Source organism: Chaetodon trifascialis, chromosome 15 (genome assembly GCF_039877785.1).
Source record: "Chaetodon trifascialis isolate fChaTrf1 chromosome 15, fChaTrf1.hap1, whole genome shotgun sequence".
NCBI lineage: Eukaryota > Metazoa > Chordata > Actinopteri > Chaetodontiformes > Chaetodontidae > Chaetodon > Chaetodon trifascialis.
This window is the reverse complement of record NC_092070.1, coordinates 1,603,116-1,620,518: the sequence shown is the minus strand read 5'-3', so window position 1 is coordinate 1,620,518 and position 17,403 is coordinate 1,603,116. Positions and strand designations below refer to the sequence as shown.

Below are 17,403 nucleotides of genomic sequence, written 5' to 3'. Positions count from 1 at the left end.
TACAGCCATGACATAATGTGGAATTTAAAGGCACAGTTAAGGGGTTGTGAAATTTACTACACAGAGGTCCACATCTGATGTTTATCCAAGGTTAGAAGTCCAGAACGATTAGTGATAACAAAATAATATTTAATTAATTAACGTTAAATCTTGTGATTGGGCCAGCACAAACACAGAGGCAGACAAGGCTCAGGCAGTTCATATTTATTTCTGGTGTATTCTACTTTTACATTAGAAATTGTGTACTTCAGAAAATGTTATATTCTGTACCTATGATTTAGGGGCAAATTACAAACTTTTTGGTGTAACTCTGTGTGAACTCAGCAGGAAGAACACACAGCACTCTCCAGCAGTCATGTAGCATCGCCATGACAATGATGTAAACCATAGGGAAATCAGCCATATTAAAACTATATTCATCAGGGGACAGGTCTCTGTGAATAAATTGTTAGTGACGTTGTATGTTTAATATCACTAACAATTTATTAATGACTAGAAAATTGATTTCAAAATAGAAAATGCTACACTTCATAACGTATTGTAGACTTTTCAAAACACGTAGTGGCAGGGGTCCTCAACTACATTTCCAAGGGCCAGACATTTTTGAAGAAGAGACACTGTTGGGGCCAGACAACCACACGGCCACTGTATATTCTGGGGGAAAATATCACAGTGGTGGAGGATTACAAATACCTCACAGTGCACCTTCACAACAGATTGAACTGGAAAACTAATGTCAACACTGTTTACAAGAAGGGGATGAGCAGACCTGAGGAGGTTCAGATCATTCAATGTGTGCAGCAAGACATTGGAGATCTTTTACCAGTCTGTTGTTGCCAGTGCACTCTTCTTTGCTGCAGTGTGCTGGGGGAGTAGCATCAGAGCCGGTGACACCAACAGACTGAACAAACTGATCAGGAAGGCCAGCTCCTTTATTGGCTGTGAATTAGACACTTTTGAGAAGCTGGTGGAATGGAGGACACTGGACAGATTGTTATCCATCATTTATAACCCTGAACCCTGAGCTCGTTCTCCAATAGACTGCTCCAGCTCCACTGTCACAAGGACCGCTTCAGGAAATCATTCCTGCCACAAGCCATCACACTATACAATTGCAACTTAAACAGTTAATCTCCACCAAGCTCACAGCATCTAGTCGTCAATGTTTACATATTATTTGCACTACTGCAATATTGCACATTACCGTTTATTCTTTACATTTATTTATCACTTGCAACTTGCACATAATTTTTCTGGTACATAGTTTGTAGCTCTCTCTCTCTCTCTCTCTCTCTCTCTCTCTCTCTCTCTCTCTCTCTCTCTCTCTCTTTAAGAACTGCTGTTATTCTTTGTTTATATACTTAGTTATAATTTAAGAATTGCCATTATTCTATGTTATATACTTAGTTATATTGTATTATATTATCATAATATATACTATATAATGCGTATTATATATTATAATACATATTATATTACTACATACTTAGTAGTATTTTTAACATTTGCTATTATACTATGTTTATATAGTTAGTGATATGCAGAATTCAGTTCAACACTGAAGCTCAAGGATGGATCTATACTAACCTCAAATGCAGAATCTGTATGTTTTGCTACGTTTCATGTTGCTTTAGTGTTTACTTTGCTGACTGGCCTACTGACTTTGGTGTTAATTCATTCCAGCGCTAATGTGGTTTGCATCTACTGTAGACCCACACAATGGAGCAAGGCTAGAATATTTAATATTGAAGCACAATCAAGAGAAGCTGTGTGAACGTTAAGCCTCACTTGAAGCCAATTAAATAACAAGAGTAGTATCTTGGGTGTTGGAAACAGTTTTTTTACATTGCTTTTTGTCTAGTCTCACTTAGCCAGACTTGATGTCTCCACACTTTTCACTGCAACACAAGCTCAGCTGCCTTAGTTGTTACAGGAAAGCCGCCTCTGCTACATGCCTTGTTAGTATGTGTGTCTGTTGCTGCTCTGTGTAAAAAGAGCTCGGTCTGTACCAGCTCTGTATGGAAAGCGTCCTGAGACAACTTTTGTTGTGATTTGGCGCTATACAAATAAAACTGAATTGAATTTAATTGAATTAAGTGAACTTGATAGGAATACTCTGTGATACATTGATGCCATCAGGGCCTGTTGCCTCTTTGGCCTTCATCTTCCTTAGCTCCTCCCTTACCTGATCTGCTGTTATGAAGAGGCTGGGGGTGGCTCCTGTTGAGCAACGTGGGGAGAGGAGTATGTCCCCTGTAATTCAACGGATTCACAGTTTATCACCATGGCAACAAATGCCAAAATGCTGTCCATACAGATGTTTTGCTCAGATCCATCTCCTCTGCTTTGGTTCATTTTGTACTGCTACTATTTCATTATGTCTCCCCATTCTCTTAGCAGATTCAGTGTATGAAAAATTAATCTTATTCAAATCTCCTTTTAATTCAGCTAGTTGATTTTGCACACTCCCGAGTTGGGCCTTTCTGTGTGAAGTTTGCATGCATGGGTTTTCTCCAGGCACTCCGGCTTCCTCCCACAGACCAAAAACATGCTCATTAGGTTAATTGGTGACTGTAAAATTGCCCCTTGGTGTGAATGTGAGTGTGAATGGTTGTGTGTTTGTGCCCTGCGATTGACTGGCGACCGGTCCAGGGTGTACCCCGCCTCTCGCCCGTTGAGGACTGGGATAGGCTCCAGCACCCCCCGCAACCCTGAAAGGGATACGCGGTATAGAAAATGGATGGATGGATGATTTTGCACACTTTGCTGGCTCCTCATCTTCTTTGCACTCATCCCTGCAGCAATAATCCTTTCCACATCTTCTGACTCCTACAAACTGCTGTATTTTTTCATTCCATATACTGAGTTGTACATTCAATCCTCTAATAAATCCTCTGAAAACATGTAATTCTGTGCCTAACATGACCAGCCTCTAAAAGAAACCAAAAATTTGTAATACACTGCTGTATCGCACTACTTTACTTTAGGCAATGTACAATAAGCAATTAACTGGCAGCTGAATATAGACTCTCTCTCTCTCTCTCTCTCTCTCTCTCTCTCTCTCTCTCTCTCTCTCTCTCTCACACACACACACACACACACACACACACACACACACACACACACACACACACACACAACTGACAAGTAAGCAAAACAGCATACAGTGGGTAGACAGTGAGACACACAGGCAGACGGACAGGTTTGTGGAAGAACCTCCCTCCACCAGGTATGCTGTCCAACAGGTTTGTGACGTTAACATTGCTCTCGGAACACAGCACAACACTTTGTGATCCGACGGTTTCAACAAAAAAGTCAGCAGAAAGAAGTTCAGTTTTAAGTAGTATTGGTACCTACATGTTTCTAAAAATCTAGAAGATCACTGTGTCTTTCTCTTGGAAAGCTTCAATCTGCAATCTGCAGCCAAGTAACAAGACAACAGTGCCGGACAGGTGAGTGTTACAGGCTCATCCTCTTCATACTCAGGCATCTGGATAGAAGTGTTGGAATAGTTTCCACAGAAGTCCATCCGTTTTCTGTGTAGCTTTTATTTTGCTTCAATGGCAGCCTTGTCAGCAATGTGGATTACCATGCTGTCCCTGCTCCAGCTGGCCCACTGCTCTGTCACCTACAGACACACTCCAGGTAAACCACACCTTTCCTCACTCACAGTCGGTCAAAGAATAAACAGCCATTATATGGTTTTTGTATCTCATTATTAAAACTTTGCACGATTATTAGTATTATTAATATTGTGACAATATTTGATATATAATTGACCACACAAGTTAAACACTTTTGAATATGTGAAGGTTCTGATTCTGAGGTGTCAGTAGTGTATGAAAAAACAATACAAAATAAATATCTTTTAATTTGAATTTAATTTATCGTTCATTTTTGTAAAATAAATGTATCAAAACATTCTTAATTAAAGGTTGAAATGTTCACCTTCTGGGTGATGTACCGTACATAATATCATGCAGTACAACAAATCTCATGAAGAGGCCGATACCAACAGCCACTTTGTTGATCTCTCAGTACTGTCTGATTTAGCTACGTGATCTGTTGTACTCCATCCCAAATTCATTAGTTCCTACTGAAAACATACATTTTTGAATATGACAAACAATTGCTCAGTAATTTCCTCAAACAGCCAGTCAAGCAAACGTTACTCAAGAAGGACGATATTGTGCATTTGTGCAGGACTATTTTCAGCAGTGGATTAATACACATTTGGTGCTCTTGTGAGTGTTTCTGGCAATGCACGATGCATGTGTGTGTTGTCATTGTTAGTTTGGCTTTAATCAGAAAATGACAGGCTTTATCCTTTAAAGTTGGAAGGCAAAGGTCTTTGAGAATCTTTCAGCTGAAGTACAGAGCCAAGAAAAAAACTGTGAAAATTATTTCTGCACTGGGGAACAGTCCATGGGAAGGTACTGTTGTCACTCATTGTGTGCTCTATGGGGGTATAGGGCCTATGTCAGTGGCGGCTCCTGACAAATTTCTCAGGGGGGCAAACTGTTGCGATGACGGCTAAGATGACCCATTCACTGAGTAAAATAATAGTAAATAAAAGTCAGATCGCTAACTTTACAGTGTTACATTGTATTGTTTAATTTGGTTTTCCTGTTCAACCACTAGATGGCAACACCAGACATGAATTGTACATACTATACAGTATTTTTGTATAGCTATATTAAGTTAAATGTCTCAAAAATAAATTAGGTTCCACAAGAAAACACTTCCACCGTGGCATCAACAGATACATTGTGATCTACTAGTTTGCCCATGAAATCACTGTTTGGCACAGTCTACAATTTATAGGCACTATAGATGCCACAGCAATATCCATCCATCCATCCATCCATCCATCCATCCATCCATCCATCCATCCATTTTCTCTCGCTTCATCCGTGGCCGGGTCGTGGGGGGAGCAGTCTGAGTAGGGACGGCCAGACTTCCCTCTCCCCGGACACTTCCCCTAGCTCTTCCGGGGGGATCCCGAGGCGTTCCCACGCCAGCCGAGTGACATCATCACTCCAGCATGTCCTGGGTCTTCCCCGTGGCCTCCTCCCGGTGGGACATGCCTGGAACACCTCCCAGAAGGCATCCAGGGGACATCTGATAGAGATGCCCGAGCCACCTCAGCTGACTCCTCTCGATGTGGAGGAGCAGCGACTCTACTCTGAGCTCCTCCCAGGTGACAGAGCTCCTCACCCTATCTCTAAGGGAGCGCCCCGCCACCCTGCGGAGGAAACTCATTTCAGCCGCTTGTATCTGGTAACTCGTTCTTTTGGTCATGACCCAAAGTTCATGACCATAGGTGAGGGCAGGAATGTAGATTGACCGGTAAATCGAGAGCTTCGCCTTTTGGCTCAGCTCCTTCTTCACCACGACAGACCGGTAGCAGTGACCGCATTACTGTAGCCGCTGCACCAATCCACATGTCAATCTCACGCTCCATCTTTCCCTCACTTGTGAACAGGATCCCAAGATACTTAAACTCCTCCACTTGAGGCAGGAACTCTCCCCAACCTGAAGGGAGCAAGCCACCTTTTTCCGGTCAAGAACCATGGCCTTGGACTCGGAGGTGCTGACTCTCATCCCGGCTGCTTCACACTCGGCTGCGAACCGCCCCAGTGCATGCTGATGGTCCTGGCTTGAGGGAGCCAACAAGACAACATCTTCCGCAAAAAGTAGAGACGAAATCTGCCGGCTCCTGAACCGAACCCCCTCCGGCCCCTGGCTGCGCCTAGAAATTCTGTCCATAAAAATGATGAACAGAACCGGTGACAAAGGGCAGCCCTGCCGGAGTCCAACATGCACCGGGAACAGGTCTGACTTACTGCTGGCAATGCGGACCAAGCTCCTGCTCCGGTTGTACAGGGACTGTACAGCCCTCAACAGAGGGCCTCCAACCCCATACTCCCGGAGTACCTTCCACAGAATGATGTGAGGGACACGGTCGAATGCCTTCTCCAAGTCCACAAAGCACATGTGGACTGGTTGGGCAAACTCCGGGTTCGGGGTTGCCGCCACGACAGGCACCGCCGACTTTACGGCCACAGCTACAGATGGCTGCATCAACAATGGAAGTGGAGGACATAGTCCATTTGGACTCAATGTCTCCAACCTCCCTCGGAATCTGGTCGAAGCTCTCTTGGAGGTTGGAGTTGAAAACCTCCCTGACAGCGGGTTCCGCCAGACGTTCCCAAAAGACCCTCACTTGGTTCTGCCAAGTCTGTCCTGCTTCCTCCCCTGCCAGCGAATCCAACTCACCACCAGGTGGTGATCAGTTGACAGCTCAGCCCCTCTCTTCATCCGAGTGTCCAAGACATACCGCCGAAGGTCAGATGATACGACTACAAAGTCGATTATTGACCTCCGGCCTAGGGTGTCCTGGTGCCACGTGCACTGATGGACACCCTTATGCTTGAACATGGTGTTCATTATGGACAAACTGTGACTAGCACAGAAATCCAGAAACAGAACCCCAACTTGCCGCCTCTCACCGCGGGCAACTCCAGAGTAGAAGAGAGTCCAGCCTCTCTCAAGGAGTTGGGTTCCAGAGCCTAGACTGTGCGTGGAGGTGAGCCCGACTATCTCTAGCCGGTACCGCTCAACCTCCCACACTAGCTCAGGCTCTTTTCCCCCAGCAAGGTGACATTCCATGTCCCCATAGCCGGAGTTGTTGTCCTGGGTTTGAGTCATCGGGGCCCCCGCCCATGACTGCTACCCATATCGCATAGCACCGGCCCCTTCTGATCCTTCCTGCGGGTGGTGGGCCTATGGGAAGTCGGTGCGGTGGGCAAAGACCCGGTCACCAGGTGCTCGCCTGCAAGCCCCAACCCCAGGCCTGGCTCCAGGGTGGGGCCCCGATGACACCAATCCGTGCGATGTATGCTTCCTTGGTTTCTTTTCTTTCATAAGGGGCTTCTGAACCGCTCTTAGTCTGACCCGTCACCTAGAACCTGTTTGCCTTGGGAGACCCTACCAGGGGCACTAAGCCCTTGACAACATAGCCTCTAGGATCATTCGGGTGCTCAAACTCCTCCACCACGATAAGGTGTCGGTTCAAGGAAGAGGCCACAGCAATAATCAAATCAAATCAAATTATACTATCATCAAAACTGTAATTAATCAAATCTTAACAGAACATGTTCAGTATATACGATTTGGCTGGCAATATGCAATCAATACAACTATTTACAATTCAACATTTGGAGAGCACAACATAACACAACTCACCATTTAATAACACACTCACTCATCACTCGACGACTGAACGGTAATTGCCTTAATGAAATTATGGAGTTGCAGTTGCTAGCCATGTCGATCTTGCAGTGTCCTGAGTCCAAACAGTGCATGCGCTGTGAGTATCTTTTTTTTGTGCGCTGTGCGTTTAGTCCGAGCACGCATCAGTGCGTATGAATAGTCTGCTGCGAAATGTTTAAATCCGGACAGTTGGGTCCCAAATCCTTCACCCTTTTCTTGTCCACATCCGACTGACGAAAAATGGAGTTTCACATAGAGAAACAATCGAGTTTTCATTCACCACAGTCGCCATCCTTCCTTCACAGTCTCCATTAGCCATCTTTTCTCTTCTCTGGAAGTAGTTACGGCTGTGGCACGAATGCTTGCTGATGGACATGATAGATTCGATGAATTGTCCAATCACACTAACAAAAAATTGGAAAACAATGCCATTGGTCTGGACGCAGAGAGGTGCGAACTAGAAACGAATTTCATTCGCCAATGAAAAGCTGTCTCTGCTCGTAAACAATAAAAAGTTTGCTAGCTCTCATAGATTCTGGTATTACTGGCGCCCTTGAGGAGGAGGGCTTTATATTGAATGGCAAATCGCAAGTCTAGCCTAAAGTCGGACGCATTTAATGGTTGCTGGCAGTGTGGCGGGTACCACTACACTATTGCACAAGCAAAAACGCAGTGTATTTTTGTTTATTTATTTCGTATTTGTTAGGTTTGACTGATTCATGGTTGATCTTGGTAGATATATAAAAGTCAATATTTCACGGGAGGGGCGGCACCCTAGTGCCCTCTATTGACCAGCCGCTGTTCTGCAGGAGATCCAGTGTTGGTGGATGAGCAGTCAGCAACCTCCTTCCTGTCCCGCTCCCTGCTCTATAACAGCTGGGACCTTGAGCTGGTGGTGTCTGACAGTCTGGAGAGGGAGTGTGTGGAAGAGAATTGCAACTATGAGGAGGCAAGAGAGGTGTTTGAGGACGACAATCAGACGGTAATCCTACTTGTAGTGACTACTCCTGAGTTAAATTTTGTGTGTTAATTGTGTGAACAGTGACAGTCATTTTTTTAAGGCTGCTAGAAATCATAAACAGAATGTTTTTTTAGTTTCATAATCACTGCATCATTGCATTTGCAGTCTTAGAGTAGACAAAAGCATTAATATGCATTTACTTGAGAAATTTATAACCAGAGCTTTATCTAAACATACTTGAGAAAGAATTTTTGAGAAAATGACTCTTAAGGCATGTCCACATTGGCTTAAATTAAATGTTCTGTGGTAGCTGCTTGATGTTTCAGTTCTTCTATTTGAATGAAGCTACTTCACTAAATTTTCTTTTGTTTCCACTTTAAGAACTTATTTTGGACCAACTATGTCAACAGTCAAGGTAATGCTTTAAAAAAGGAATATTATCCATTGCTGTAGTTTACAAGCCTTGGTGTTGGGCTCATTCAGTAGAATGTTGTGCTTTCACATTGAAAACACATGTGTAACAATAAATATATTATTATAATTTACATTGTAATTAGCATTGATTTTGTATTGTTAATATTTATATACTTATATATATCGTATTAAAGGTACACTCATTTGGGGATGCTATAGACTGCAACATAGTGTCAGAGTGTATCTTTGATCATTTAGAGTATCTCAACTAATTTCAAAATAGGCTGTACTTTATAATCAAATGCTTGGTGAAATAGTAGTCAAAATATAGTTCTTACTACAGAAGAAAACTGTAATGTGTGCATGCTTACACCTTCTGCAAACTTACATTATATCTGGACAGAAATGACAGCAACAGCTTAGAGTTCACTGTTCAGCAGGTGTCATATTCAGTACTGTACGGAGCACCACTGATGACCGAGGCTCATTAGAACAACAAAGGACAGATTGAAGTCATCACTGTAGTGATTAGTGAATGACTGGCTGATTGACTGGTATGAGAACTGTTTAAGAAACAATGGAGTGATGTTAATGATGTTTGTCTTTGAAGAGTACACACCCAGAGTGGATGTGTCAGGGCTGGTGGCAGGGATCCTGGCTGTCCTAGTGTCTGCTGCTATTGCAACTGTGCTGGGAATCTATTGCTACAAAGCCAAGATGAAGGGTGGACAGAGGTCAGCCCAGTAAGTTTACTCTGAAGTCCAGCTAACCAAGGGATGTGAAATTTAATGAAGTAAATGGTAAATGGACTGTATTTGTATCACGCTTTTCTAGTTTGAAGACCACTCAAAGTGCTTTTTGGTCTTCAGTCCATCAGGCCTTGTATTCTTTTGAGTGAATTTTCTGTATCTATGCTGCTCTAGAACTCCAGTGAGAATGGCAGCAGATGGTCGTCCAGCCCCAGAGTCTGTGCCCCTTGCTGGGATCATTGCCCCAGGTCTACCCAGCTACAGTGAGGTTCTATACCGCAGTGGGCAGCATGATGCCCCACCACCTCCGTATTCAGGGTGAGTGGATGTGTCAGTATGCACATGCACCTTACCTTCCATGGATCCAGCCAAACACCTACAAAAAGAAGGATACAGGTGTGGACCTCAAAAAAAAATGACACAAAGTACTGTATGTTAAAATATACATTTTATAACTAACTTTCTAACAAAGAAACAAATTTGATGACACGTTGGATTTTTCAAGTAATAAACTCAATTATGTATGTTTCAATTAAAGAGAAGCACCTAGATATTCAACACCTTACCACTCCATATCTCCACCTTCACCTCCACACCATGTTACATCATCAAACATTGAAATGAGCCTGAAAACCTTCAAAGCAACATATGCTTCATATTTCAATATGTATATCAACATAATCACAGTAGTATCGGGATCAGTATCAGGACTACAGACATCTAGTGAAAGCAGAGAATAAAAAACTGATTCTTGAACAGCACTTTAGGAATGAATCACTTCATGATGTGGAAAATTCTCAAAATAACTGTAACAAATACATAGTTGTATGCCCCTGAATGTATTTAAAAAACAAAACAAAACAATTAAACCACAACCGCAACAACACTTACCCACACAAGACTTTTCTTGTCTTTCAAAGTATTCTGTATGTCGGTTACAACATATCCATTCAAAATAACGCAATCCTAAAAACATTTAACAAACTGATCTTTGCAAAATGCAATCATGCTGCTTTAAAAACAAACATTGTCCTAACAATGGTTTATAATCTTAAATGACAAACATGCTTAAGTCAGATGAACATCATCAGCAATTTTGTTTGGCTGTCTTATTAATTTTAAAACCAATTTGGATTCGAATATTCGTTAAGCCTACATTGAAGGGATGTTTGAGCTGGCAAACCTGATTCAGGATGCAGCCATAGGATCTGCAACTCTTGTCACTTTGTTGAAAAAAGGATGGCATGGAGGCGATTGAACAGTCCTTCAGAATGGTGCATAATTGAACTAAAACTTCTAAATGGCCTGATAAGGGTTGGGTCTAGGTGATTTGGGATATATCTGCAGTTTTCTACGCAGTGGTCTGCTGAGGCTGTGGAAACTCTGAGAGGGACAGGAAAAGACTAAACAAACTGGTCAGCAGAGCTGGCTCTGTCCTGGACTGCCCTCTGGACAACATTGAGGAAGTGGGTGAGAGGAGGATGTTAGCCAAGCTGACATCGATCATGAAGAACCCACCCTACACTCTGCATGAGACGGTGGGGGGCTTAAGCAGTTCCTTCAGTTACAGACTGCTGCATCCAGTCTGTAAGAAAGAATGCTACTGCAGGTCCTTCATCCCAACAGCTTTCAGACTTTTTAACTCCAGCATCATGTAATGTAGCAATGTGTTCATGCTGTCTTTCTACATCATAAACTTGTTTTTGGTTTGCAATACTGTTATCAAGGCTAATAATGCTCTAATGCTAATATCTGCTCACATTTATCCATTTCACCTGGTGCAATATTTACATTTCTAAGTTGTATACTTCTCTCAACTGTGCAACAACACTATTTATTATCCATATTGGCAACTGTATTCTTATAAACTGTATATATTGTGCATATACATAGACCCAGTATTTCCCAAGTGAAATAGTATTTTTCTCAGGTGCAATAGTATTCTCAATACCACACGTCATGTCAGTAGTTAGGTTTTTCTCAATAAGACTACTAGCAACACTACTATCTTATCTTATCTTATCTTATCTTATCTTATCTTATCTTATCTTATCTTATCTTATCTTAATGAGATGAAACAACACACTAGTATTAATTTGGCAATTCAAAAATGCTTAACAACTTTGGAAACTTTTCTGAACTTCTCATGTTGATAGGTTGTACATATTTGTCCATCCAAATTTCAGTATATTAAGGTGTCTCCTCCGTTGTCTGGATCTTCAGATACGCTCTCTATTCTGTTTATGTATTTGATTTAAGTGTAATTGAGGGTGTTTGTAATTAGTCTCCTTTTTTGATCTTATTGCTTGGAGGAATTATCTGTCTTTTTTGCATTTCAGCCAAACACATCAGCAGTTAAACTCACAGCATGCTGCATCCCTCTCTTTTTGAAGACTCTTTCTAGGAACAAAAACACAGACTGTTTCACCCTCATGGACCATGCTACTGTGTAGAAGAAACCTCACAAAGATCTTTTCTTTCTTTGACCACAGGGGTGCGCCATCAGAGGCTGCTGATCCAGGAGACAACGTCTGAGAGGGCTGGCAGAGCCTCTTCATTATGATTGATGGGCACCGGTTTGAACTTCTGCATGTTTTATATATGCTGTATTTATGAGTGAAGTTACAGCACAACCGCAGAATGGACACTATTGACAGTATGATATGCATGTCGGCTGGCCACAGTAGTCTGTCCACTACAGATCCACTACAGGTCCTTCAAAGTGGATACAGCTGAGGTACCATTTTTGAGGTTGAACTATCCACCCAACTGTGCTGTGTATGTTGTGCAGAGCAAAAGAAGACAATCTATTCCTATATGATATTGATTCCTCAAGAAAACACATACATGTTTTATATAATAAATCCCATAACAATTACAAGTCTCCAGTCATTTTATTCCTCTGTTGTAGGTCCATGTGCATACATTGAACTCAGGAGCATGCCATCACATAATTCTTTATCTTGCATGTTGCAACTTGTGTGTTTGTTACTTATTACCACAGTTTATCATAGAACTACAGCTGGCGACAGAAGCAGAGCTCTTCCACCAGACTCAGGTTTTACTATCTTCCACAGCGATACACCACTCCGCGCTGCTGTGCGTGACAAATTGTGTGTGTCTATGTGTGTATGAGCGAGGGAGGGAAGGACAGGATGAACGCTAGCCCAGTCATTCTACTTAAAAATGGCGTCTTGTGATCAAAACGAGCGAAAATAGCGTTACTGTATGGTGAGTGAGCAGCAGGATAGCAGTTGTCGGCGCTGGATCAATGTGAATGTTGTTTCGCTTATCAAAGCTGCCAAGGAGCGTGGGGCATCTGTTCTACGGCCCATCAGCCTAACACAGGAGACAATAGACAGTGAAATACATGGGGGAGAGGAGAGGAGGGAGGAGGTGCTCCTGGCTGCTGTGACCCCCTCCCCTCTTCCCTCTCTGGCTCCCTCTCCTCCCTCCATTCCTCCCAGTCTACAGGCTCGTCAAGCGGAGAAATAAATAGAAGCGAGCGCAGAGAAGACAAGACATTCCTCCCTCCCCTCCCCCTCGCTATCTGCCCATCTTCATCCAGCCCTTTCTTTCATGGAGAGGAATTATCCCGCTGCTGGCTTCGGAGATCTAGGGGCTGGGACGGGATGGAGTTACGACAGATCAGCCAAAGCAAGGTAAGCTTTGGTGGGCAAAGCATGGGCACCATTATGCTCTCCTTGATGCACCAGTGTACGTCAATTGGCTTTAACAATACCATGGACACAGCGCTGCCTGCGCCTCTGCATTCAGCCAGGCTACATGGTGCTGCTACATGGCCACCAGCCTCAGGTACAGCCAGCCGTTTTGTGATTCGGGGGAGGGGAGGGGAGGGGTATGGGGGCTGTCTCCAAAATGCATGGAATGCCATGGAAGGTTAATAGTGATACGATTCATAGCTGAGGGGAAAAAACGAAGGGGGATGGGTTGCTGGAAGTCGAGTCTGTTATTTAAAAAAAATGAAAGAACACATCCAGCTCCAGCACTGCATTGTCTCCGCTGCAGCTTTGTCTTGCTTTTGACTTAACAAATGCATGACAGGGGCTCTCGCAGGTTGGTAGGCAAGGTTGGTTTGTAAAGTGCTTATTGACTCTAGCCTACAAATCAGAGCAATGCGATGCGTAGAGCTTATGCCTTCTGTCTAGCAACGGGAAACCAGCCCCGGAATTCATTAAGTGGGATAACAAACAAACAAACAAACAAACAAACAAACAAACAAACAAACAAACAACAAAGAAGCAACTTTGGAAATTACGTGTGAAATACACAGTCATCTGTTCTAACCAAGTTTGAAACGAAATAAAAGTCTTTATTCAAAGATGGTGAAACGAAAACGGAACTGTTACCGCAGCTTATAATGGCAACAGCTGCTTCATTAATTTATTCACAAAAATGTGTGAAATATGGCTGATGCTATGAAATAAGTTGCTGGGCTCTAACATCAAAGGTGACATTCTCCCTTATTAGTAAACAGTCCTATACAAGAATGTCACATGACTGACAAACGTGCCCTGACTGTCACCGAATTAACCGTGTGCTAATTTAAATTAACGTTTGTAACGTAACGCTGATTGACGTTAGCTACTGCTGTATTAACATTGGGTCGCTATCAGTCCAGTCAGGCTACATTTCTAGTTTCCTTCCTCTGACTGCATTCGTGCAGCATTCAGCTGCAGCCAGTTCACTTGTATGCCCATCAAACATGGCAAGACAGCCTACTCGAGGCTCCAACAAACGTTAGCAGTCAGGCTAATTGTCAAGAAAGACGTAACGGTAACGGCATCTTAAATGCCAACAAGTTCCAAAATTCTGACCATCTGACTCGGTGTGTCTCAGCTGCCACTGTTAAGAAATGACAGATGAAGGGGGTTTCCTTCCACGTCAGTGTCGTGTGTAGGAATTGCGGCCTCGAGCCATGCTAAACTAAGCTAGCTCATGTTAGCATTGCTCCACGTTAGCGGTCGCCTTGACAACCCCATGAGTTGCATCTTTGGAACAAATGCTAATTGAGTTGGGTGCATGGTGCTTCTCTTTATAAAATTTGTTTAAATGTAAGTAAATGATTTCATTGTCTCCTCCTGCCCAGGTTGAAGGTGAGCTCTGATGCTGTTAAAATATTCTTGCTTTCAGTTGGACATGCCTACATAGTTGCTTCACTCAGCTCAGACAGAAATAAATCTTTTTCATAAGCAAATAATCAGTCACTTGATGAATTAATTTACTTGCGATTAAGCAGCTTGTTTATATATATATGGCCTGGCCAAAAAAATAGTCACCACCTGGATTCAACAGATGAAGTGATGCATGATGACAATGTTAGGATTCATCGGGCTCACATTGTGAAACAGTGGTTTAGGGAGCATGAGACATCAATTTCACACATGGATTGGCCACACAGTCCAGACCTTAACCCCACTGAGAATCTTTGGGATGTGATGGAGAAGGCTTTGCGCAGTGTTCCAACTTTCCCATTATCAATAGATCAAAAGATCTTAGTGAAAAATTAATGCAACACTGGATGGAAATAAATCTTGTGACATTGCAGAAGCTTATCGAAACAATGCCACAGTGAACATGTGCTGTGATCAAAGCTAGGGATGGTCCAACAAAATATTAGAATGTGTGATTTTTTTTTTTTTTTTTGGTGGTGACTTTTTTTTTGGCAGGGCATACACACACACACACACACACACACACACGTGTGTGTGTGCATGCATGTGCGTGATTAAGCAGCTTGTCAAGATTGTGAAGTGCATATTTATCAACTTCCCCAGATCTGCAAAAACATCTGGGTGCAGCCTTGCAAAGCATTTGAAGCAGACAGCTGCAATCTGGAATTAGCAAATTTAAAACATGGATTATTTAAAATTCATAAAGCTCTTTTCATGCATTCATATATATGTACAAATGTACATAGACATAGTTGTTTTTTTCTATTCTGTATCTTCTGTATATGCTCTATATATATTCACACACACAGAGAACTGCTGTGTCACTGCTGTAACAAAATACAATCATTCTGGTCATTTTTGATCATTATTTGTCACCATCAAAGTGAAGAGAAGCCTTTTTATTGGTGAAGGCAATGGCAGTTTGTGGTCTGGGGGGTGTCTTGAACAAACTTGACACAACTGAAGAAAATAAGCACTAGTAAAGTAGTAGTAGTAAATAATGAACAAACAATTAAATTACACTAAAAAACAGGGGACATATATTGTTCAAAATAATACCGGTTTAATTTTACATATTAAACAAAAATTGGATCCCGATAACGGAATTGTTTAGACTTGTTGACATAAAGACATCGTATCTTTACGCACAGCACACAAGCACAGTTGAAAGTGAAAGTAACATTGCTCCAAGGTGGAGGAGTTATTTCCAAACAATTCCTCAAACATAATCCTGATTTTTCATATTTAGCCATTGTAACTGGAATTCTAAAATGCCTGTTCCAGTCGAACTCTGTCCAATCTTTTTACTATCCAGATTTTTATTCTTATTATCGTGCAATGCCATATAGAATCTTGAAATAATTCCTTTCTTCAACTTTTCTTCTTACATCTTGTGAAAGCTGTTCTATATTTGTAGGTTCCTTACCAGGTTTCCCCAGTCCTTGTTTTTCTGAAAATAATGTCTGACTTTTAGAAATTTATAATGATAGTGGACAGGTAAGTAACATTGTTGATTGAGTTTTATTATTTGTCCATAAAATATTTGATCAGTATGCCCCTTGTTCATCAATTTCTTAAAGCCAATATCAGTGTGAAATTGAATTAGAAATGTTTTGCTCATTATTTTAGACCATACTTTCAATGTTTTATCAGCCCATTCCTTTTCTATGTTCATTTTTTCCCCACTCTTTCTGGCTGCTAGAGAACTTGTGGTACTGTTCCATTCCCACTCACATCGAATCTAATTAATGCAATTTTGCAAATTAGGCAGATTTAGATCTTCATTCCTTTTAGAACTTTGTAGTTTTTATTCTTGCCTTTTTATTTTGCCAAACAACATCTTAAAGAATTTTGATTATGGTTTTAGAAATAAATTTTGAAATAATTAATGAAAGTGATTGAAACATGAAGAGCAGACATAGTAGTATAGTCATTCACTATTTATTATACATATATTATGTCCTATCTTATCTTATTTTATATTATTAAAATGGTTCCTACTCTGCTTACTGTCTCCCTTAACTCAAAATCCTGACTTTCCTGCGGGCGCCAGCTCACACACGTTCCTTTCTTGGAGGGACAAGGGAATTCACGTAATTGGCGACTTATTGAGAGATAATACATTACTGTCCTTTTACTGTCCAAACTGACTGCTGTCCTGCGAAACAGGATACCAGTGCGGCAACTTTGTGACCTTCGGACGCTGCTACCAAACAATTCAAGCATGCAACGGGACAAAGACTTGCTGGGAAAAGCGAAACAACTTCAAACGATGCCCGTAGATGTTATCAAAGACACAGTAAGCAAACAGATAGACACGTTATTTCAGGACTGTGATTTCGTCTGCAAAATCGGTAAGATATTGGTTGATTCCCTGATTGAACCCATAAAAAGGGCTATCTCTGACTCCATTACGGAATCAGTAAAGGACTCCTTGAAGTATGAATCACAAAACACAGTCGACAAACTCGATGAACTTCAAAAAAAATATGATGACGTGGAGGACATTTTAGACGAGCAAGAACAGTATTCAAGACGAAACTGTCTCGTCATTTTTCGGTGTTCCAGAAAATGATCAGGAAAATACAAATGAAGTCATAATGGGAATAATTAAAAACAATCCCAACGTAGAGGTGCAATCTGGAGAAATCGACAGGAGCCATCGTGTTGGACCTAAAGCCCACAAAAAGGACAAACCAAGGGGAATCATCGTAAAGTCTACAACGCGAAAAAACGGCTCAAGGGATCAACACCAAAGATGCACATTCTGGAGAGTTTAACAGCCAAGCGGGTGAAACTTCTGGACGAC

The 17,403-nt window shown here is 42.0% G+C and overlaps 2 protein-coding genes across 6 annotated transcripts in view; both read left to right on the top strand.

The window, feature by feature from the left end:
* The first annotated feature begins 3,395 nt into the window (after positions 1-3,395).
* Positions 3,396-12,039, top strand: prrg2 (proline rich Gla (G-carboxyglutamic acid) 2). Of its 3 annotated transcripts, none has more exons than XM_070980474.1 (7): positions 3,396-3,452; positions 3,545-3,645; positions 8,085-8,257; positions 8,618-8,651; positions 9,261-9,393; positions 9,574-9,717; positions 11,892-12,039. In XM_070980474.1, the coding sequence occupies exons 2-7, from the start codon at positions 3,561-3,563 to the stop codon at positions 11,932-11,934; spliced, it is 612 nt and encodes a 203-aa protein (XP_070836575.1). In that variant the 5' UTR covers positions 3,396-3,452; positions 3,545-3,560; the 3' UTR covers positions 11,935-12,039. The 3 variants fall into 3 exon arrangements, with proteins under 3 accessions (XP_070836575.1, XP_070836578.1, XP_070836577.1); XM_070980476.1 differs by having other exon boundaries at positions 3,404-3,452; positions 3,568-3,645; XM_070980477.1 differs by lacking the exon at positions 11,892-12,039 and having other exon boundaries at positions 9,574-9,721.
* A 483-nt stretch (positions 12,040-12,522) lies between these two features.
* prr12b (proline rich 12b) overlaps positions 12,523-17,403 on the top strand; it is a 63,668-nt gene continuing 58,787 nt past the window's right edge. For 2 of the 3 annotated variants that reach the window (XR_011603084.1, XM_070980400.1), the window contains exon 1: positions 12,523-13,061. Coding sequence is in view for 1 of the 3 variants with exons in the window: in XM_070980400.1 (XP_070836501.1) it covers positions 12,979-13,061 (83 nt within the window). In the remaining 2 variants the exon portion in view is untranslated. The remainder of the gene's footprint in view (positions 13,062-17,403) is intronic. The other variant, XM_070980401.1, reaches the window with a different exon arrangement.

Bases quoted from the DNA above. Each gene is read 5' to 3' on its own strand.
- prrg2 (XM_070980474.1), top strand. From the start codon at position 3,561: ATGGCAGCCTTGTCAGCAATGTGGATTACCATGCTGTCCCTGCTCCAG. The intron at 3,646-8,084 runs GTAAACCACACC...GCTGTTCTGCAG, and splicing joins CACCTACAGACACACTCCAG to GAGATCCAGTGTTGGTGGAT. The intron at 9,394-9,573 runs GTAAGTTTACTC...ATGCTGCTCTAG, and splicing joins GGTGGACAGAGGTCAGCCCA to AACTCCAGTGAGAATGGCAG.